The 24,557-nt window shown below is 37.1% G+C and overlaps 1 protein-coding gene across 2 annotated transcripts in view; it reads right to left on the bottom strand.

Annotated features, from left to right (window-relative positions):
- EPS15 (epidermal growth factor receptor pathway substrate 15) overlaps positions 1 to 24,557 on the bottom strand; it is a 164,636-nt gene that overhangs the window by 53,955 nt on the left and 86,124 nt on the right. For both annotated transcript variants that reach the window (XM_082666035.1, XM_082666034.1), the window contains exons 13-14: positions 14,348 to 14,420; positions 207 to 368 (exon numbers count right to left, since the gene is read on the bottom strand). In XM_082666035.1, the coding sequence (XP_082522161.1) occupies positions 207 to 368; positions 14,348 to 14,420 (235 nt within the window). The remainder of the gene's footprint in view (positions 1 to 206; positions 369 to 14,347; positions 14,421 to 24,557) is intronic.

Below are 24,557 nucleotides of genomic sequence, written 5' to 3'. Positions count from 1 at the left end.
CAACTAAAATTTGGAAAAAAAATATATGAAGTGTCCTACTTCCCCTGTAATTTCTGGATGAAACATGCCCCATCTCCTTCAATTCCCTGAACTTCATGTTGACTAGACTGCCATCTAACAATAAAAGCAACAAGAAGCAGAGATGTTTCCATCTTAAGCCAGCAAAAGCAACTAAGGTATAGATACAGTAAACCGCCAGACTTTACCAGCTGGGCCTCCTCAGCACACTTCTTCCTGACTTCCTGCAGTTGCTCCTCCAGCTGAGCTTTCTGCTCATCCAGCCCATCAAGGAGTTCCTGTACTTGCTGTTTCTGGGCCTGCAGTTTTTGCAGATTAGTATTCTCCCTTTGAACTTCATCTTGAAGATCCTGAAATACAGGAAAATTAACGTATTTATTATCTTTGGAGGCAGGGGAAGGTTAACAATTTATAAAAGCCTATCTTAAGGGAAAGTAAAGTCTCATCTTATTAAGTACATTGTGTTGATGGATTGGAGGATTCATAGCTTTAAATACAATCTTTACTTGAGGACTTCTTCCCTAGATTCCAGATTTAGAAATTCAATTCGCTTACTCAAATCCATCCTTGGATGTCTGATGGGCTTCTCTAACATATCAAAAACAGAACTCCTGGCATTTCCCCCACCCCATCTGCTTTATCCTCCATTTTCCCCCTCTCAGTTTCTCTGGCCAAAAAATATAGCATCTTCTTTGACTCTTCTCTTTCTCTCACATCTCATCTCCAATCTGTCAGCAAATTTTTTGCTCCTTCCTTCAAAATATACTTAAAAAACTGGCCACGTTTTTCTTCAACCTTGGTCCCAGTCACTTTTCTCTCTTTCCTAGACTGCTGCCTTCTAATTGGTTTCCCTTCCTCCATGCATGCTACCTTTCAGTTTATTTTCAGCACAGCAGCCACTGTTAAAAATCCACGTCAGGGCTTCCCTGGTGGCGCAGTGGTTGAGAGTACACCTGCCGATGCAGGGGACACGGGTTCGTTTCCCGGTCCAGGAAGATCCCACGTGCCGCGGAGCGGCTGGGCCCGTGAGCCATGGCCGCTGAGCCTGCGCGTCCAGAGCCTGTGCTCCGCAATGGGAGAGGCCACAACAGTGAGAGGCCCGCATACCACCAAAATAAATAAATAAAAATAAAATAAAAACCCACGTCAGATGATGTCACTCCTCTACGCAAAACTCTGCACTGACTTCCCATCTCCCTTACTGTAAAAACCCAAGTCTTTACAATGGCCCCACGTGATCCCATCTCCCAGCTTCATTTCCTACTGCTCTCTCCCTTGCTCACTCTATTTCAGCCACACTGGCCTTACTGCTGCTTCTCAAACATGTCAGATATGCTCCCTTCTCGGGATCTTTCACTGATTATCCCCTCTTCCTAGAAAGTTCTTCCCCCAAGTATCCACATGCCTCAATCCCCCATCTCTTTGAAGTCTTTGCTCAACTGTTAACTTCTCAGTGAGGCCTTCCTCACCATCACCCACCACCATCTCCCTCCACTGATTCTCCTTCATATACAGCATATAATTTTATTTATTTTCTAGAAGAGCTTTTATTGAGATAATTTACATATCATACAATTCACCCATTTAAAGTGTACAAGTCAATGGTTTTTAGTATATTTAGAGTTGTGGAACCATGACCACAACAATTTTAGAACATTTTTGTCACTGCAAAAAGAAACCCCATACCCGTTAGCAAGTCACTCTCTATTTCTCTCCCAATCACCCCAGCCCTAGGCAACCACCAATCTACTTTTTATCTCTATAGCTTTGTCTGTTCTAGATATTTTATATGAATGGACTCATACAACGTGTTTTTTTGTGACTGGCTTCTTTGCGACTTAGCATGTTTTCAAGTTGCATCTGAGTTGGCATAAAATAATTAAATAGCTTTATGAGATATAATTTATACAACCATAAAAGGTGCCCATTGTAAGTATACAACTGAGTTTTAGTAAATATATACAGTTGTGCAATGATCACCACAATTCAGTTTTATAACACTTCCACAACCTAAAAAGTTCCTTCATACCATTTAGGAGTCAATTCTCATTCCCATTTCAAGCCCCAGGCAAACCAGTGACCTGCTTTCTGTTGCTATAATTTTACCTTTTATAGACATTTCATATAAATAGAATCATATAATATGTAGTCTATGGTAATGTGTAGTCTACTGTATTCTTTCTTTTTTGTTTTGTAGTCTACTGTATTCTTATACCCAGTATATTTTGAGATTCATCCATGTTACTGCATGTATACGTAGTTTGTTCCTTTTTATTGCTGAGTAGTATTCCATTGTATGGATATACTTTTGATGGACATTTAGACTGATCCTAGTTTTGGCTACTATGAGTAATAGAACGTATCTCCTTCTATTAGAATGTAAGCTCCATGAGTCCAGGGATATTTGTGAATTTTGTTCACTGCTATATTCCCAGTTCCCAGTATACAAGAGGTACTCCATTACTATTTAGTGAATGATGAGTAACACAGTAAAGATGTTAATTCTCTCCTAATTAATCTATACACTCCAATGAAAATCCTAACAAGATTTTCCAAGGAACCTGAAAAGCTCTGGAAGAACATATTCTAAAAATTATTTGGAAGAACAAAGAAAAAAACCAAAAACAGCATTATAAAATGTAAAAAGGACTTACCCTATAAGATATTATGAATTACTGGAAAGCTAGGATAACTAAGACAGCTTGGTTTGATGCAAGGATAGACAAATAGATCAAAGGAAGAGAAAACAGAACTTAGACACAGATCTAGATATATAAAGAAAAAATGATGAGAAGGCATGACATTAAAATTGACCGGAGGAAAAGAGAACTAACTATTCAGTAAATGATGCTGGGCATACCCGTATGGCAAGAAGAAAAAAATTATAAGTCTCTAAATCATACCAAACAGAAAAATTAATTCCAGGTATACTACAGACCTAATGTGAAAGACAAAACTTTAAAATGTGCAGAAGAAAATACAGATCTCAGTGTAAGAAAACTTCTTAAAACAAAAAAAGATAAACCATTTTGAAAATGACATGTTTATTTATTCATCTATGTGCTAGATCTTATGCTTAATGATAAAGGATACAGAGATTAGGGGCTTCCCTGGTGGCACAGTGGTTAAGAATCCGCCTGCCAATGCAGGGGACACAGGTTCGAGCCCTGGTCCAGGAAGATCCCACATGCTGTAGAGCAACTAAACCCGTGCACCACAACTACCGAGCCTGCACTCTAGAGCCCATGCACCACAACTACTGAAGCCCGTGCACCTAGAGCCCGTGCTCAGCAACAAGAGAAGCCAGCGCACTGCAACAAAGAGTAGCCCCCGCTCACCACAATTAGAGAAAGCCCGCGTGCAGCAACAAAGACCCAACACAGCCAAAAATACTAAATAAATAAATAAATTTATTAAAAAAAAAAGAATACAGATTTAAAAAAAATACAGTGGGAAATCTCTGTACAAGGGAGAGTTGAGAGACAGATGAATGCAACCTTGCCATTATCATTACCACCATGAAACACAGCAGCCAAGATGGCCAAATTTACATATCCTCTGACAACTGGGGTTCCTCATTTGAACCAGAGAAGATCATTTGAATGACCATTTTCCCAATTCTCTGAAGAATGGTAAATTACTAGTACCACTGCAGATGCACAGGAGAGAGGTTAATTCATTATATACAAAGGATTCCATAGGGAATTAGGACTTGATTGTCTCCAGGAACCACGGGTGAGAAAGAAGAATGGATTGATAACTCCTAAGGCATGTGTCTGCACGAGGTGGGCAGAGATCTCGAAGAGAGTGAAGTAAAATTGTGAACACAAGTTTCTAAAAGTAACAATATCCTTTAAATAACATACTATTCAAAGACCCCAATGATCATTCATCAGAATAAGAATCTAAGAAAATAGAAGAAAAACTTATCAGAAGGTCTCTGAATTATTGCATGACTTATACAAGATAGCATCATCAACATGATAGCAAACATTTTCAATGGCCCTTACATTGTGCTAGGTACTGTTACACTCATTTACACCCCATATGACAAATCTATGAGGTAGATACTATTAGTCACATTTTACACATGAGAAAACTGAGGTACAGATGAGCAAGTAACTTGTTCAAAGATACAATTTAGCAAGTGATAAATTCAAACTAGGTTTTTAAAAAAATTTTTATTGGAGTATAGTTGCTTTACAATATTGTGTTAGTTTATACTGTACAGCAAAGTAAATCAGCTACACATATACACATATCCCCTCTTTTTTTGGATTTCCTTCTCATTTAGGTCACCACAGAGCATTGAGTAGAGTTCCCTGTGCAATACAGTACGTTCTCATTTCTCCTTCCAGAGTCTGAGCTCTGCTATATGCTATGCTACACACTGTGTGTAGACTAAATGTTTCACACATGTGCCACTATTTTTCAAATATATGCAGATGCTCCTGTGATTAAATAAGACACTGAACCATGTTTTTAATAACTGCTTTTTAACTTATATTTTCTCAACCAACTGATCAATTTAAAAGTACAACTGCTACCATGCTGCTTTCCTTTAAAAATTCCCTTAAAAGAGCCAACACAATGGATGATCAATGAAAGACTCCTCTTGGGCTAACATTCCATGCGTCTAGGTGATTACAGATTCATAATGGTGAGCTCTGCTAGTACTTTATTATTAATTTAGCAGCATGCCTAAATATTTTTTTAATGCCTAAGTTTTTAACCTTGCTTACACTGTTAACCAATCCACACTCAAAATGGAGATACACCTTTACATATGCAGCTCACATTGGCTCTCAATAGACACATGCTAGTTTTCATTGTCCCTCTCCTGATTCATAATTTATTTTGCCTTTGTTTCTTCCTATTCCAAATGTCTAACTTTCTTAAAAAAATAACTCATTGCAAAGGAGATTTCTTTAATCACTCTGCTATTTCAAAAATATACGATGGTTCCCTCTTATCTATAGGATAAAGTAAAACAGGCTACAAGATACCTTAGAACCTTCAATTCTGGGCCCAACATTATCCTTCCTCTTTTACTACCCTCTTTTCTTCATGGTCACCTGTGCCCCATCCTCAATAGACCCTCTTTCTCCAAAAGACAATATACTGCAATGTCCGTGTGCCTTTCCTACACCATCTGCTCTGCCTTGAATGCCCTTCCACACCATTGCTATCTGGAAGCTCACTTTTCATTCTTCAAGGCCCAGCCAAATTTAATATCCTCTGACCCACCTTGAAGTTCCTTTACCTGTGCTCTTACAGCAGTTTGTACCTAACCTCTATTATGACACTTACTACACTGCATTATAGTTACCTCTAAATAATAACCTGCTGAAGGACAGAGCCAATGCCTCATCTTTCTTAGAGGTTCCACAATCTAGTGCAATACCTCGCACATTCCAGATGATTAATTAGGCAATGATTCGTAACTATCACAAGGATTCTAGTATCTGGGAGAAACTAGTGGGAAACGTGCCTGAGGCTGACAGAAAGGGCTTTATGTTCTTTCAACATACTATGGGAAAGCTTCACTCTGCATTTAAACTATAGCAAAATATTAAAACTAGCCTCTAACTGACCTATAATAAATGCACTTTGTTAAATTAAAATAACATCTAAATTTCTATACTGATTCAATATTTGTACAGTCAATAGACCAAGACTGATTTGACATTTAAAATTTCCAGGGGGGCTTCCCTGGTGGTGCAGTGGTTGAGAGTCTGCCTGCTGATGCAGGAGACACGGGTTCGTGCCCCGGTCCAGGAAGATCCCACATGCCGCGGAGCGGCTGGGCCCGTGAGCCATGGCCGCTGAGCATGCACGTCCGAAGCCTGTGCTCCGCAACGGGAGAGGCCACAACAGTGAGAGGCCCGCGTACAGAAAAAAAAAAAAAAAAAAAATTTCCAGGGACTTTCCTGGCAGTCCAGTGGTTAAGACTCCATACTTCCAATGCAGGGGACCCGGGTTCAACTCCTAGTCGGGGAATTAAGATCCCACATCCCACGTGGCACAGCCAAAAATTAAAAACAATTTTTTAAATAATAAATTTTCCATTATATGGAAATAATCTTTACTGATTTAGCATGTCACTGTGGCATATATCTTTCTCATGCTTTTAAACTTATGAATTTCTTTTTTTACATTTATATTATATTCTATTCTTACTCTTCAGAAAGGCATAGTAACAGCTTCACTTTAACGCAGTAGCTTGAAAAACTACAGTGGTTTGAAAAATTCTCATAATTTAATTACAAAATATTTTGAAAGCATGCCACCTGCAGATCTGAAGTAATTTTATATTTGGGAAAACAACCCACTGTCAATACTCTGTTCATAAAATTATTATATGGTTTATATATAATGATATACTGATCCAAAAAGCATTTTTAAAGAAATGCTTAATAGGAATAGGAAAAATATGTTACTTATTCCCATCTTCGAATATTCTAGTCTAATTTCCTACCCTCTCCCAAACCCCAAAGAAAAATCTTGGACTTCACATCACTAATAATACCCAGTCTTTATAAATAGATGTAATTATGATGTCTCTACTTACACTGTAAGTACAATTAGAAAAACAAAATTTGCCTTAAAAGGGTCACGTAATGTAAGAAAATGTCTAGGACATAATGCTAATTTTTAAAAGTTGAATACAGGGACTTCCCTGGTGGCACAGTGGTTAAGAATCCGTCTGCCAAGGCAGGGGACATCGGTTCAATCCCTGGTCCAGGAAGATCCCACATGCCGTGGAGCAACTAAGCCCGTGTGCCACAACTACTGAGCCTGCGCTCTAGAGCCCGCGAGCCACGACTACTGAAGCCCGCACACTCTAGGGCCCGTGGCAACTACTGAAGTCCACGCACCTAGAGCCCGTGCTCCGCAACAAGAGAAGCCACTGCAGGAGAAGCCCGTGCACCGCAACGAAGAGTTGCTCCCACTCGCTGTAACTAGAGAAAGCCCACGCGCAGCAACGAAGACCCAACACAGCCAAAAAAATAATAAAAATTAAAAGTTGAACACAAAGGCATATACAGTATAATGGCAAATAAATATAAAGCCATTTATATACATTCATAGAAAATATAGCAAAATGTTAACAATGGCTCTCCCTGGAACGTGAAATTGTAGGGTTTCTTTCCTTTTATATTTTTCTTTATTTTACATGATTACTAGGGACCCATATTACCTTTATAATCATAAAATGTCAAGTTTGCAGTGTTTTAAGTATCACATACCTCTCATGGTTTCATACCAATATAAAAATATTCCGATGTAACTGAATTTTTATGTACGAACTACCAATAGTGGGATTGATGCTGGTTTCCTTTAATAAAATGAACCAGATTTCAGAACTTGCATTTTTAGAGAGTCACTTTAAACGCACCCCTAGAAGAAAAGTTTATGCAAGAGGAAAGGGAATAAACAAGCCAATATAATATTTACTCATTCTTGCCCTTTCTCTTCCAAAGAGCAAACACATTCACTCAAATTTCCCAACCTCACTTCTTGGCTATAGTAAAAATCCACATAGTAACACAAAAGCACAGGCCTTAAGCGAAAGGTTACTGAGAAACTACCTCACATTAGTGATATATTTTAAGCTGGATAGATGTCCACATTAAAATTAATTATAATTAATGTTTCTCCATGTCTCATCTAAATATGAAAAAGATCTTCTCTAAAAAAAATTCTAACATTAATCCACACACACAAAGGTCTTCTTTTTCAGTAAGCAAACTTAGTAAACTGCACAAAATCAAAATGAACAGATGCAAACATACACGTGAACAAGAATAAGAATCAAACTTCACTGGAAAATTACTTGGTAAGACTACTACCACTGTAATGCATTTTCACAAAAATTTCAATATCCAAATATACTTGGCTATTTTATTTTGGTACAGACTTGCTTATCCTGAGACTAAGTAAAGTCAACAGATGTACATCTCCCTCCCTGCCCCCACCTCCTGCCCACCCTTGACTAGGGCAGCAGCAGGTTCTCTTGCAAACAGTGTCTTCCACTAAACTAGGATAACTTTCTTTTTATCTTAAGGTAGCCCTTTGGGAAAATCCTCTCCTGAATTAGTGCATAACCTCAGTTACTATCAAATGCCATCTCATCAAGTGAGTGACTAAAGACATTTGCAGATGCCTTCCTAGTTACGTTCTACTTTCCATGATCATGCTCTACTTACTCACCTGTGTCATCAACAACAAAAGAAAAGAGGATAGCAGCAATTAGAAAATGGCAAGGATAAAGTGAACAAGACTTCTGTAATGCGTTGCCAAGGTCTGTTTTAGAAAAATACCAAAGCAAGCCACATCCAAGGTTCCTCATCCAGGAATGAAGGGATCCTTGACTGGGATCTTGGCTTTATTTTAAAATAAATTTCAAAAAAATAAGAAAAATAAAAATAAATTTCAAGGGAAGTGTCCTATTTTCTAGAAATCACACAAGTTAAAGAAAATGATAAATTTGTCCCCATTCCTCCATATTCCCTGATGTGCTACGGGGGGTAGTGGAAATAAAATTTAAACAAATACATAAAAATTCTCAGCTAGGGCTTCCCTGGTGGCGCAGTGGTTGAGAGTCCACCTGCCGATGCAGCGGACACGGGTTCGTGCCCCGGTCCAGGAAGATCCCACATGCCGCGGAGCGGCTAGGCCCGTGAGCCATGGCCGCTGAGCCTGCGCGTCCAGAGCCTGTGCTCCGCAATGGGAGAGGCCACAACAGTGAGAGGCCCGCATACCGGAAAAAAAAAAAAAAAAAAAAAAGATTAAAAAATTCTCAGCTGTATTTAAGAATAAAATAATTAATTTTAGCAACCCAAGTCAGTTGTACAACTAAAGAGGTAAATCTATGAAATATGAATACATTTGTATCTGTTTCATATAAATACAGAGTAAAAAATAAACAACAGGACACCAGTTTATGAATAAAACTTTAAAAAAAACCCAAACCATATATACAGTATATCTATACTTGTACACTAGTATATCCATACTTGAAGAACTATTAAAAAGAACAAAGGTAACTTGAAATATTTTGGTAATCTTACAGAAAATGCTATTTAAGTGATTAAAAAAAAATCCTACAGACTAATCCAAAACTATAAATAATCAGGTACATTCGTTACGTTGGCCTAATTCTCAAAATGGAAGTTATAGGAATATTCTCTCCTTTTTTAAAAATTTATTTATTTTTGGCCGTGTTGGGTCTTCGTTGCTGTGCGTGGGCTTTCTCTAGTTGGGGCGAGCAGGGGCTACTATTTGTTGTGGTGTGTTCTCATTGGGCTGGCTTCTCGTGTTGTGGAGCATGGGCTCTAGGCACGTGGGCTTCAGCAGTTGTGGCACGTGGGCTCAGTAGTTGTGGCTCACGGGCTCTAGAGTGCAGACTCAGTAGTTGTGGTGCACGGGCTTAGTTGTTCTGCGGCATGTGGGATCTTCCCGGACCAGGGCTCGAACCCGTGTCCCCTGCATTGGCAGGAGGATTCTTAACCACTGCACCACCAGGGAAGCCCCTAGGAATAGTCTTCATATAAAAAAGTATCAACTATAGAGCAAGATGTTTAAGTCAAAGACCAGAAAGGGAGTCTATTAAACTAGGGTAGATGTTAGAAAACCCTACTAACAGCCTGCCTTTATTTCTCAATCATATGCTTCTCAGCATGTTCTAAGAACATTATCGCCAGGAAAAGAATGTTGAGCTCATGTATCTAATTTTATTTCTACCCAAAATAAGTCATCCTTCTTCATCTAGGGAAAAAAAATATGGGCAATTACTAGGAACTACTAAATCTTTACTGATAAAGTTTAAATAACTGGGAGCTTCTCTCTCATAAAGGTAGTATGAACAATATGGAAATGTCTGACTCTTCATGATACCAGCTGTGCTCCTGATCCATTCTGCCTGTGGTTTCTGAGTGTGTGTTGCCCTATTTTTAATTTCATGCACAAAATGGAAGTTTATTCATTTCTACTGTCAATATCTTCCTTAAATTTACCTCCATCTAAGAATAATTACCATACACAGTGAAAAATAAGATCCAAGGTACAATTTCTAAGCTTAAGGAGCTCACAATATAAGCTATAAGATATTGGAATCTATATACATACACATTAAAATAGTACAATAAGGTAACGTACTGAACATGCCATATAAGTGTACACACACTTCTCTGGGAGTTCCAACACAGGAAAGACAGGTATAGACTGAAGGGACAGAGAAGAGAAAGTTTAGAAAAGTGGTCAGTTTGAGCTGGACTTTAAGGCATGGGTAGAATTCACATAAGCAAGGGGGTAAGGAACATTCTAGATTGCAACAACAAAAGGTATAAGGGTGGGAATAAAAAAGAGCATGTGTATGGCGCACAGTTCAGAGGCAGGCAATCAAAAAATAAGTAGTACAAGAGGATGGCCTATAATTTTTTTTCCAATTCCAATATATCCATGAGGATGACATCCTCCCATTATTAACAGTGGCAGTGGGCAGCAGTAAAGATTTTCACATCTGAGAGTCATAACTAAAATTGGTTTAGGAAGAAAGTCAGGAGGAGGATGGAGTAAGCACTTACAACTGACGTCAAAATTTCAGATGTTAGGTGATAGGGGTGGCAGTAGTGAGAAAGAAAAACACTGACAGAAACAGAAAAGTTCAAAACTTGAAGCCAATTTTTTTCAACAAGATGAGACTCATTTTAGATATACTGGCTTTGAAATGATAAACCTCAAAATGCCTAACTGGAGATGTCAGACTGGCACTCAAGAGAACTGAGGGCTTGACAAATATTTGTGAGTTATCAGTATACGGATGACAGAGGGTATGGAAAAGGGAGGAAAGAGGGGGTCGGAGTGTGTCCGTCTGTCCCTGGCAAAGGCAACAGAAGCAAAGGGTCAAAGAGGTGGGGCTATGAATATCTAGGAGAATGCAACCCAAGAAATCAGTAACCAATGTAGGAAGGACCAATGGATTTGGCCTTAAGATTATTCTTGGTTCTGGGGAGATAAATTAAGCACAATGGTATGGGTGAACAGGAAACTAAGTAGGGTTACTGAAAAGCTAGGAAGGGGGAAAAGGGCCACACAAAGAAACAACAATAGAGAAAAACAGGCTGGTAGCTAAAGTGACAGCAACAACAACAAAAAGGTATTTTCAAATTGGTTAGTCCTATATAGCCATGTGAAGATAGAAGTCAGAGAAGAAAGAGCATGATGATGGAGAGTAACGGAGATGACAGTAAGATATAGAATACTACTATTAATTAGAACATATACTGAACGCTTACCTTGTGCCAATCACTCTGAGGCACTTTACCTGCATTATATCATTTTATTCTAACAGCAAACTGTTTGGTATTTTTATTATCTCATGTTACAGAAGAGAAAACTAATATGTAGAGTGGTTGAATTCCTTCCTTAGGATCTCAAACCTTGGAAGAGCCAGAACCAGGAACTGAATTAAGTTTGTCTGATACCAAGTCGTTTCCTATAAACTTCTATGCAAAACTGAAAAGCATACATATGAGAGGGTGAATTCCTAAATGTGTTGACTACCTGAAGAAAATTTTTAATAAAACTGTACATATGCAGTTTAACGTAGGAAAGAATGTGGGTCTACCTTCTCCCTATAACAACAAAAAGCTCAAACCATAAACATCTGAGATAGAATATCCTTTTACAGTTTCCCCTCCTTGGATCATTTTGGGCCTAATTTCTCCATGGAACTTGACAAACTAGCAGTGTACATCATATGAGTTAAGTGATCATCTCACAACATAAAATAGGAAGTTAATTGCTGGTTTGCTCTTTAAGAAAAAAGTCTTGAACTGTAAGTTTTCAAGATGGTAATTCATGGGAATACATACAGGAAACAAACATGTAGAAATTAATTATGTAGCAGATTTTCTAATTTAACTGAATTAGGAAGACTATATAAATGCTAAAAAAAAACTAATCTTTTGGCACTTTGGTCACATCTAAAGAGGCTTTGAAAGTTTGGTTTCTGTGCTTGAGATATGAGCTCATATAATCACTATCTGTGACTTTATAAATATGGAGAAAAGCAAGAATACTCAGAAAAGCCAAGTTTGGATTAGGCAGAAAGACATTTATTGATGGTCAATATTCCCTTACTTCTCCCTTGATGTCTTCATTCTGGCATTATTCATTAGCACCTACATTAGAAAGTGGTGTCAGAAGCAGTGAAGTTCTTTGATTCTGATAGTTATTAATAAGCTCTAGTAAACTGCCTTTTGCCAGAGAAATTAGAAAATAAGCATTAGGAGTTCAAGTTAGTTACAGATCTTAATTATTCATGTTATTCCTACTCTGTGCCTCATTACCAATGGCTAAATCAGAGTTAACTCAATAGGTAATACAATATACTTGTTACCATCTTCAGGTAAGTTGTCTTGCTCCAGAAAATTGAAAATAATCACTAAAATGAAAAGTTTTAATTACTTGTAGTTGTCAATTATCATGTTATTCTTAATCTAGTATCTCATTACCATGGACAATACAACACCTGTATTGGGGTGGAATAAGTAATGAATCTACTAATGCAAAGCTTTAATCCTGTGTTTTTTTTTCAATGAACTTGCACGCTCAACCATTAGAACTTGGCCTATACTAACCACGCCCCAAGATATCTTTTATTTACAGCACCTTATGCAAAAAAATTCAACAATTTAGACTTCCTCTGCCGAGCACACATTTTGGATTTGGCAAAGCTTAAGAATTAACATATACCTTACCATCACCACTAAGTAAAAGAAGGACAAGCATATAACAAAGCAATTTTGACTGATAACAAAACTTCTATAAATATAAGAAATCAAATATTCGAGGGTAGCCGATTTAGCCTGAAAAGAACAATGTAAATTTTAGTGTTCTCCCAAAGTGGCTATTTAAAATTCCCATCCTCAAAAGATGCAATAGTGAAAAACCATAGATAGATGTACACAAATAAAAAAATACTGTCTACTGCAAAAACCTTTGTACTTTGAAACATTATCTAGCTAAATTTAGAAGCTGTCCAATATTATATCAGTAACTATTTCTACCGCTTCAGATTGAGAAAACTTTTGAGATTTTATATTCCATTCTTAAGCTATTTTCAGCAATAACTGCTTAAAGTCTATGACTCTTTTGCATTTCTTAAGAAGTTCAAAAATTGCACAAAAATAATGTAATTGAGGTAACCATTCCATATCTCACTACCACAAAGAGAAATATATTAGTGATCATCTCTTAACTTTGTATCACCTTTAAGAAAATTCCAGAAAAATAAGTACAATAATGGAATCAACTTCTAATAAGACGTCTCTCTCTCTGGCTTCTTCCTCAGCCCCTCAGTAAATCATTCTCCCCACCCTAGCATGGTCCACCTGTCAGACAATCTCTGGTGAATGTGCTACATTAAAACAAAATAATGGATCTAACAATTTTAGAGCTTTTGCCCACTTCAAACTATCAGGACAAGGAAATCCAACATACAAGTAACATGTTAAGAAATGCCCATCCATGAGCTCTTACTGGCAACTGCTACCAGTGCTTTGATATCCAACCTCCTGTATGTGCTGGTGTGGCATTTAAGAAACGGTGCTCCAATAACATGATCACATGCATTGCTTACTGCTCTAAATGCAACACTGCCCAATTTTCTGTATTTTTAATGTTTGAAATACCTCGTTTGCGTCACTTCCCAATCAGAAACTGAAGTTTTATTGTCTTTTCTATTTGTAAAATGAAGCTACTTAGCACTTAGTGAAAATGAATTAAATCTCTTTATGCCAAAGTTTAAGATATCCTGGCTACTAAGCAACTTATAAAATACTACTGTAAATTGTTCCATATCATTTCCCACCCTATCAGTATTATGAGAGACAGTCCTTTAAAATACTAGGTCTCCTAGTTAACAAAATCTCACACCCATGGAAAAGCAATCTGCGTTTTCATGATGATGATGATGATCTCACTCATTCAGTTTTATTGGCATAATAATATTTATATCATAAGTCATTCAAACTTACCTTTAAGGATATAATATGCAAATAAATATCATCTTAAAATACCTTTAAAGCTAGAAATTTACACTGAAAAATACTGCTTGATCATTGTAGTGTAATCTTTGCAGGCCAGAATTAGGAGAAAAATAATCATTTTGCAGAAGATAAAGATTTATATCACATAAATAATAGGCATTCCCTTGACCTACTCATCAATACCACAACCATCACATAGTAAACGACCCCATACATTTAAAATGAATCCTCCTAAATCAGATATGGAATACTGAATTTTACAGTTCACATACCTGAACTTCACTTGTTCTCTGTTTAATAGTATCTTCTTTCTCCTTAAGGTCCTGTTCCACATTATTCTTTTCCCTAGAAGACCAGCAAACAATGCAAGAATATTTGAGAACATCAGCTACAGCTGGTATGGTTATCCATCCTCCTAATCCTGAATCGTTTTTTAAATACATAGTGAAACATTCAATTTTTAAATGAAGGGCAGATTTTTCTACCCTCTTTTAATTATTTATGGAATAGAAATCAATATAAGCTCTGTTTGTAAAAAAAAAATCGCTTTCTCACTAAAATGTGGTGAAGAGAGAATAGATTAAAAAAGGAAGAGGAGAAAAATAATCAATGAAACACTCAGGTTTCACTGATCTCACTGTTGCTATGGAAATGCTGCCCAATGAAAATTGCTGGTGAAAAAAAGGAGGAGTTGCATCAGCTCTGAAGCTTAACCCTTAAGTATCACTGTCAAATAAAATGAAAATGGCTAATAGAAACAGTCAACAAAATTAGGGAAAAGGACATTTACTGAAGTGTTAATTTCCTCTTAAATCTCACTTGTGTGCACCAATTTTAGAATGAAACAACAGAGAAAATAGAAAAAGATTGTCAAAACACAGGCCATTTGCTCTATTAAATACCACATCTGCTCAAAAGCTATTTTAGGATCACCCATAAATACCAATTGATCAAATATATAAGACAATGTACACTAAGTAAAAAAAGAATCACATTAGCATTTATCTCTTTCTACTCTTCAGGTCAAACATGTTAGGATCCACTTTTAGTTTGAAACACCATTATCTAAAGTCTTACATGCTTCCATCAGAGCTGGATTCCTAAAGTGAATCTTAAGCAACCTTAGATTCAGAATTACAAAACAGAGCTATTTTTTTTTGACATAACAAATTTAAATGCCCGTTTGTACTGAAATCTACACACCCCACCCCCACTCCTTTCACTTTCTTTTTCTACAAAATGAGAGGAAAAAGCCATAGATTTCTGCAGCAATACATTTTGGGGGTGGGGGAAAGGTAAAAGGCGGCAATAAGAAGGGAGGATGCCATTCAGTAAGTCCTCCAGATTAGTACTGCAGAGTTTCTTCTTAGAGCTTCATGGCTATATTTCAGTTTCATCCCAGACATAACCCAAACAGAGGATCAGCCTCCATTAAGCTGAGGCATAAAGTAAAGTGAGAAAATTACACCAAAGGAGATACTTAAGGGAACACTACATGCTACATTTATATTTCTCACCTTTTTTGAGGTGAGATTTTAAATGTAGACAAAAATCAACTGTTTTGGATATGCAGGTGCAATGCTCTTAAGATTTATATGGGAGGAAAAAAAGCACAGTAATAAAGCTATTTGTATACTGTTACTTTTAAATACTTGAGATGGCCAAGGAGCTCACTAACCGTTTGTCAGATGGGTCAAAATGTGGGTCAAGATGTCAGTGGAGATTTTAAACATTCTCTTACCATGTGAATCATTGTTGCAGCCCGTTACTCCCATAATACCTCAATCTACTTATTAAGCAAAGTTCATTCCCCACTTCCAATCCTTATAAAATTAGATAAAATTGAAAACTAGAAAAACACAGGAAGAAACATCTAAATATACTCCACAAATTCTGCAAGTGAAATCTTAGAAATTTTTTCTTTCCTCCTTAAGTGAGAAGAGTGTTTTCAGTCCTGCCGCAGCATGTCAAAGATTAGTCACATGAAACACTAGCCTCCTCCCTTCATCCCAAATCCTCAGGCATTCCACACTAGGTCAGTATCAGCTCAGCTCCTCCTTTCTGACAGTAGATAATGACAAAAACAGAAGACGCAACATGGTATCATAGACCAAAACTGCACACACTAATGTGCATGTTTGTATTCAATCCTTTCTTGCTCCCCTGTTAACTGCTGTCACTGTGCCTGGTCAGAAGATAAAGTGTGCATGCAGGAAAACAGGGCTGCAAGAAGGCAGTGAGCTGACTTAACACAGCCAAGACACAAGAATGGGAGAGCAAAAGAAGGAAGCTCACTTAGTGAAAAAAGAAAACAGATTACAAAGGACTCTCAGCTCTAACCAGCAAACAGTCTATGTTTGGCTAAAATGGAGGAAGCTTAGAAAGTACAAACTTCTCTTCATAATTTTGGGTGTGGCAGGGGTGCGGAGTGGTGGTGATGTCAAACATCCTGAAGACCATTCTCAACTAAATAAAATATGGGAATCTTTAGGGATTAATTTCTCTTAGTCTGAGATCAACTGAACTTAACTTTCAATCCACTTTTATCTAGTAAAATTCTGGTCTCATAAGTCCTTTTTTTTACCAAAACCAAGTAGTATAACATAAGTACTGAACAGAAAACTTTAAAAATAATAAAATGACCAGTTATATTACTTTCGATAAAAAACATTATTAATGAAAATCTGTCCTATAAACCAGACTGAAAATCAAATAATTTTCTCATTAATTTAGATTATAATTTCAGAGATACGAAATTGTTATACTGTGGTATTCCACAGACACTTAACCTCTATAGCTATCCTTCTCATTTCAGGCAAGTAAACATATCTAAACACACATTTAGGTACACTAACCATGGTTGACCATGTTCTTTACATTCTCCTCTCTTTCAAACAACAAGTATATTTTTCTAAAGGTGATGGATACATTAGTCAATACAAGAATATCCAAGAATTCTGTTTAACATTAGTAATTTAAAATTTTAATTCTTTTCAAGATTCTGTGCCACAATAAAAAGACATCTAGATTAAGTTTCCTGAGGAGCCCACCAGTATATGTGGATAAGACAGACATATACTTCAAAACAGGTGTGTGAGCATTTTGCCGCTTATCTTGGAAATCAGGAAAAGCTATTGCCTTCACCTTAGTAACTTCTAAAAAAGGGAAATGATCCTATACACCCTCCATTTTAGACTATCTCTCTGGCCCTATTCACTCCCAAGATAATAGCACATCCTGAGGAATCCACAAATACCAAAGCTATAAAGAAAGGCCAGAGAAGGAGCTCCCTGGTGTTCCAAAAGTTGACTGCTATGATTCCATGGAACCTAGAATCTGAACCAGGAAGAAATGCAAAGCCCAAGCTAAGCTTTCAGAAGCCTAAAGTTGATAACTGCATAAACTTACTATGAAGTAGGCAAAAGCCACTCGCAAGACTGGAGACCAGAATTCTAATCTAGCTCTACCATGAAATGGTTTTTCTGACTCTGATTATTATTTTTCACTCTGCAGATGCTGATATCTCTACCATCTTAAGATTTGTAAGGTGAAATGTACAAGATATCAAGTAATTAAGAAAAAAGCAGGCTTTGAGCCTATGTTATGGTTTTCTTTTACTCATAATATTAACACTACTTAGAATTTTAAATAATACTGATGGAGTAATTTTTAAATTTGTTAAAAGGAATTATGGGGTACAAAACAGTTTATAAAACATTGATCTTGTCTTAATAATCAAAATAATTGCTGTCTACTTTTAGAAACTTATTATATGATTTTCAAAGCATAAGACTTGGAGTAAAATACAGTTTGGAATTCAAATACTGGTTTCATCACAGGTCATCTTTGTTAAATCACTGTAGCAACAGCTATTTGTTCTGGTTGACCCTCCCTTCTCCTAGTACTCAGCAATCTTTCTTTTAGGAGACTGCTCCTCTCTCCCTATTATCTTTCTACCCATATAGTTCAAGTAGAAAATGCCATCTTTTTACAGACTCAAACTCTCTGAGTAGTAACTGGCCAGGGATTAGCTCCTGACCAAAGCTTAACCAGTCACAGCTTCCCACCTCATAATCACAGGAATTACCTCAAGATTGGGCCCATGATCAAAGCCAAGGTGGTTAAAATCTTTATCTAGGATGCCTTAATTTGGAATTAATGGAAAACCACTATTACCACTACCATATCTACTACAACTACTACTAACAATAACAATTATTGAAACTAGAACTTAGTAACTATTTACTATATGATAGGTGTTATGTGATAAGTACTTTACATGGATTATTTCATTCATTCTTAAGAAAAATCATTCCTGTGAAATGATGAAGATGGGCAAATGTAGGTCAAGATGTTGTTGGCATTTGCTGTCTCTGTCTAAAGAATAATAAAATTTTCATACAAAGAAGCAGAGGTGAAAGGCAGGAGACAAAGAAATTTGGAAGGGCTTAAGCCCTGGCTATCACCCTCTGTGATAGTTAATTTTATGTACTAATTTGGCTAGGCCATGGTACCATGGTACCCAAATATTTGGTCAAACACCAGTCTGGATGTTGCTATAGAGGTATTTTTTTAGATAAAATTAACATTTAAATCAGCAGACTTTGAGTAAAGTAGATACCCTCCATATGTGGTGGGTCTTACCCAATAGTTTAAGGCCTTAAGAGAAAAAAACTGAGGCTTCCCCAAGGAAGAGGCCATTCTATTTCCAAACTGTCTTCAGACTTGAGCTACAACATGAACTTTTACCTGAGTCTCCAGCTTATCATCCTGTTCTAGAGATTTTAGACTTGCCAGGTCCACAACTGTGTGAGCTAATTCCTTAAAGTAAATTGAAGGTAATATCTACTTTACATATCATACACAAAGATTGTTGTGAGGAGTAAAAACGAGAATACACAACGGTACCCAATATATCCTTATGCAACTTTAAAACCTACATATTGATTTAACAAACAAATACTGAATTCTACTACATACCTGTCACTGTGCTGTACTTTAGTGATACAAAAAACAATGAGACAGACACTTTCCATTAAGTGTACGTGAGGGGTTGGGCAGGAGAACATAAAAAGATAACTGCAATGCAGGGTACTGGGTGCTACAACAGGTAAGTACAAGGTGCTGTGGGAACACAGAAGATGGGTACCTGGCTCTGGAGAGGGTCTGAAAAGGCTTCCTTGGTATCAGTGAAGGCAGGATTATGGAATTGCAAAAATAAGCTGTGCAGACAGTAAGTGGTATATTTATCATATGGTATTTGAAAAGAAATTATTCCAGCCTGGGAATGCTTTGTGACACAAAATCTTGAAGACTCAGTTAAGATGAGACTTCAGTTAAGCCTTGAAGCAAAGAATCAATGTTGGGTAGAAAAATGGCATTTCAAATGCAAGGGAGAGCTTATGCAAGAAAGCAAAAAGGATGTCAGTACAATGGCAGACTAAGAGGTAAACCAAGAAGAAAACTTCCCAAATTTGATGAAATACACACATCCACAACCCAAGAAGCTCAATGAACGCCAAGCAGGAAAATCCAAAGAAACTCACACTGAGACAATTATAATCAAAATGTTGAAAGACAAAGACAGAATTTTGAAAGCAATAAGAAAGGAAAGACTTTTCATGTACATGGGATCAAAAATAAGGTTATCATTGGATTTCTCAGCAGAAATCTTGAAGGCCGGAAGGCAGTGGGATGACATATTTAAAATGCTGAAATAAAAAAGAAACTGTCAACTGAAAATACTCTATCTGGAAAAACTGTCCTTCAAAAATGAGGGAAAAATTAAGATATTCCCAGATAAACAAAAGCTGAGGATTTCATTATCATTAGACTTGTGCTATAACAGATGCTAAAGGGAGTCCTTCAGATTGAAATGAAAGGAGGCTACTAGACAGTAACTTGAAGCCATACGAAGGTATAAAGGCCTCCAGTAAAGGTAGATACATGGACAAAACCAAAAACTAGTACTATTGTAATTTTGGTTTACAGCTCCCCTTTATATTTTCTGTAAGATTTAAAAGACAAATGCATAAAAAATAATTATAAAGCTATGTTAGTGGATATATGATATATAAAGATGTAATTTATGACATCAACAACATAAGGTGGAAGGGACAGAATTTACAGAAGTAGGATTTTGCATACCATCGAAGTTGAGTTGATATCAAGTCCAATTAAATCATTCAGTTTCGGATGATAAAACTCTGGAGATGAACAGTGGTGACAGCTGTGTAACAACGTAAATACACCTATGCCACTGATCTGTATGCTTAAAAATGGCTAAAATGGTCAACTTTATGCTATGTATATTTTACCACAGTGAAAAAATTTATAAAAAAGAAAGCACAGAGGTGAGAAAATTCTAGACAGCAGACTAATTTATCTAAGATGGAGGGTTCATGTGTGGTAAATAAAGCTGGAATGGTAGATCAGGGTAAGATTATAAAAGAACTTCAGTACTGGGTAAAGACACACAGACTTTTAATTCACTGGCAATGGGAGTCCCTAAAGATTTCTGAGCTGTGCTTTTTTGAACTCTGAATGGCATTATTTAACAACATAGCTCTTCTTTCTCTGCTGGCTCTGCTCTGTGGGGGAAGAGAGGAAGCAGAGGCTCTTATTACTGAGAAAGCTGATGACAATTGCTAGAAAGGCAATAGAACACTCTGACTCTGCTTATCTTGGGAACTGTCAGAAGTCTTAAGTTAGATTAGAGTAACAACTACAGACAGCTGATAAGAAAATTCTGGCGTGTAATTCAAACCAGTCTGAAAGTTAGATGGTCTTTCACTCTAAGAATTCATATTTAGTTGATAAAAACTTAAGTTAAAGTTTGAGAGTAAAGACATTGATTTGTACCTTAAGTTTTTAATTTCTCTTTGCCTTAAATATATAATCATTATATAACTATATATTATTTCATTCTTTCAACAAACAGCTATTGAGTATCTTCCACATGCCAAAAAAGATTAAACCAGGGCCCCTACTTACAGTTTGCTGGGAAAACAAACATAGCCATTAATTATAAAACTGTTAAGATAACTGCTATAGGGACTTCCCTGGTGACGCAGTGGTTAAGAATACGCCTGCCAATGCAGGGGACACGGGTTCAAGCCCTGGTCCAGGAAGATCCCACATGCCGCAGAGCAACTAAGCCTGTGTACCACAACTACTGAAGCCCGCGCGCCTAGAGCCTGAGCACCGCAACGAAGAGCGGCCCCCGCTTGCCACAACTAGAGAAAGCCTGTGCGCAGCAATGAAGACTCAACGCAGCCAAAAATTAATTAACTAATTAATTAATTAAAATAGTGTAACAAATTCAATAAAGACTTTAAATAAAAAAAAGATAATTGCTACAAAAGTTTAAGTGCATTCAGTCCTATGGGAAAAACTAAACTTCTTAGTTCTAGGAGGCTGGCTTTCTTAATGAGCTTTAGTTTTGAAAAAAAAAGTCCGAATGCATTCATGGGCATAAACTGTTGAAAGCCTAACTGGAATCAGGGGAAAACACAAACTTTGGGGTATGGCTCACATGACCACTGCCCTGTCAGTGGCAGAATCCAAAATTAGATGTTTCACTTTTTAAAAGGAGAAATGAAAGTTTATTTTGCAAACCCCAAATAATTAATTTATTCTACTTATCTAGCAGAACAAAATGAGATGAAAAAACTCAAAGAAAAGAAATGTAAGACTAGAACTTGGTTTTCATAATTTAAAAAAAAGGGATAATAAAGTTGATGGGGATGACTAATTTATATTATATCTAGAAATACTTCAGCACAATTCCTACCACACAATAAGTGCTTAGTAAATGTCAGCGATCATCATCATCATCATCATACAATTTACTAGTATAAAAGTAGAACATTTACTGGCTTTTTGGAAAGTTGTAATCAAGCATCCAGAGTGATGGCAGTTAGGACTTAAGTATGTTGGTAGAGACTGACTCCTAAATCCTTCAGGAGCTGAAATTTCTTGGTAGATATTTTTGTTTCCCAAAGACAAACTGAAACACATTCTAAAAAGTATTGCTCTCTTAAAAGAGGTAAGTGCCCCTTAATAAGCTACCAGTGCCACAAAATAATACAAGCAAATAAAACGTAATTTTTACAGAAAACAACTGATTCAGAACAGAGCGGTCCAAGAGAAATATGACACACATGTAATCTTAAATGATCAAATAGCTATATATTAAAAAGAAACAAGTGAAATTTATCTTAATATGTTTCACTTAATCCAAGATATCCAAAATATTTACATTCTTCTTTTGAAATCCAGTATATTTTACACTAATAGCACATCTTAATTTGGATTAGCCATATTTCAAGTGCTCAATAGCCACATGTGGCTAGCGGCTGCTGTATTAGCACAGATTCAGACTTGAGCAAGGAGGGTTTCAAATAAGGAAAGTCTCCCCAAGCAGAGGTTTTAAATGATGAGCCATGTACTTTATGTAAAAACGAATTAAGGTGCCTCCTTATTACCAAACAAACGCATACTACAATGTAGAGCTTCGATTACTCAATCAGTAACGCCATTGCTGAGGTAGTCACAATTGAGACCTTCTAGCATCAGTACCGCAGGGCCAGAAACAGATCACGTTGGATTTTATAAGCAAAAGAATTCCAGATTCGACAGTATAAGCAATGCTCTCTCCAGAGCTAATGTTTTCTCACAGTATTTGAACTAAACTAAACCAAAAACATAATTTAAAAAAAAATTCAAACCATATGCTAACATTGCCTGAAATATTTTTTAAAAAATCAGTTCTTATATACGATTGAGGTAGAGATCTATATATTTAGGAACACAGATTCTGGCTGCCGAGCTACACAGTTCCAGTCTCCAACTAGGGAAGAGAGTGCTCATTCAGCTATTCCAACCAATGTCTGCTGAGCACCTTTCAGTGAATGCTGTGCTCTAAATGCTGAGCTAGGTTTTGGGGATGATGATGATGATTACTAACATGCATTGAGAATTTACCATGTTCCAGGAACTGTACTAAGCATTTTACATGGGATTATTCGTATTTCTATTTTACAGATGAAGAAACTGAGGCACAGATAGTTAAGTAATTTGTCTAAGTCATGTACGGAATCAAACCAGGCAATCTGGTTACAACGCCCATGCTCTGAAATAATACTACACTATACTGCCTAATTAGAAATTTTACGAGACAGTTGGTACTATCACACAGAGCTCAGAGACTACTGGGGAAAGAAATATAATTCAGTATTGTAAGTGTTTGGAGAGAAGGATATTGAGTGTTCTCTGAGCTGAAGTGGATATCAAGGAAAACTTCTTAGAAAACTTGTCCATTCCTCATCTGAAAAATCAGAATAAAACTGCTTACCCTTCACCCGTGTTGCAAGAATTGAATAAGAGAATTTATATAAAGCAGGAATAGCACAATGCCAAATAACTATTATTGTAATAATCTATCCTGTTTACTGGCCCAAGACAAGGATAACAAACTGGCCTGACAGGATGTAGCTTTTACTTCCTGATGTTCTTGCTAAAAGGACAGAAGACAGGAAGGAAGGAGAAGCTGGTAGAAGACAAATAAATATTAACTCCTGCCTCAGCATAATCCACCACCACCACACTATCTAAGAGACTGAAGCAATTTCTTGGTATGTTTTGCCTTTTCACTGCCACGAGCTTCTCTATTTGAGCCACTTTACTTTCAGAACAGGGTTCTTAAAAATTGGTCCATGGATAGTTTTTAAAGGTCTAGGAACTCCTGAAATAAATGCAAAACGGTGTACATGGATAAACATGTTTTTTTTCTGGAGCCAGAGTCTAATAGCCTTTATCAGATTCTCAAAGGAAATCCCTGACACAAGAACAGGTTGGCAAAATACGAAAAATCAGTCCATTAACCTTCAGCATTAAAAATCCTCTTGCCTACAAAATCTTCTTCTATGGTCTTCAAAATAAGCTATTATTCAGAAGATCATTTGCTTTATTTCAACATTTAGTGATGGTTTCTAGTCTGCCATAAACTTTGCAGGAATTAAGTCTGGAAAATATTCTAATATTTATAACAAACTTTGACTTATTTATTCAACCAACTAACCTGTACTGAAATTCTGTGGTGTCAGGCACTGTGTGCACTAATTTCTAGACATATCCAAATGAATAAGACACAGACCCTGTCCTGAAGGAGTTCAAATCAAAACCAAAAAAAAAGACACATTAAAAAAAAAGATCAGGACTTCCCTGGTGGCACAGTGGTTAAGAATCCACCTGTCAATGCAGAGGACACGGTTCGATCCCTGGTCTGGGAAGATCCCACATGCTGTGGAGCAACTAAGCCCATGCACCACATCCACTGACCCTGTGCTCTAGGGCCCGCTTCCCGCAACTACTGAGCCGGCGTGCTGCAACTACTGAAGCCCTCGTGCCGAAAGCCCTTGTGCCGAAAGCCCATGCTCTGCAGCAAGAGAAGCCACTGTAATGAGGAGCCCCCACCCTGCA

The sequence above is a fragment of the Grampus griseus genome (genome assembly GCF_964374135.1).
Source record: "Grampus griseus genome assembly, chromosome: 1".
Classification (NCBI taxonomy): Eukaryota; Metazoa; Chordata; class Mammalia; order Artiodactyla; family Delphinidae; genus Grampus; species Grampus griseus.
The sequence above is the reverse complement of the archived record's forward strand: the minus strand, read 5'-3'. Positions and strand labels throughout refer to the sequence as shown.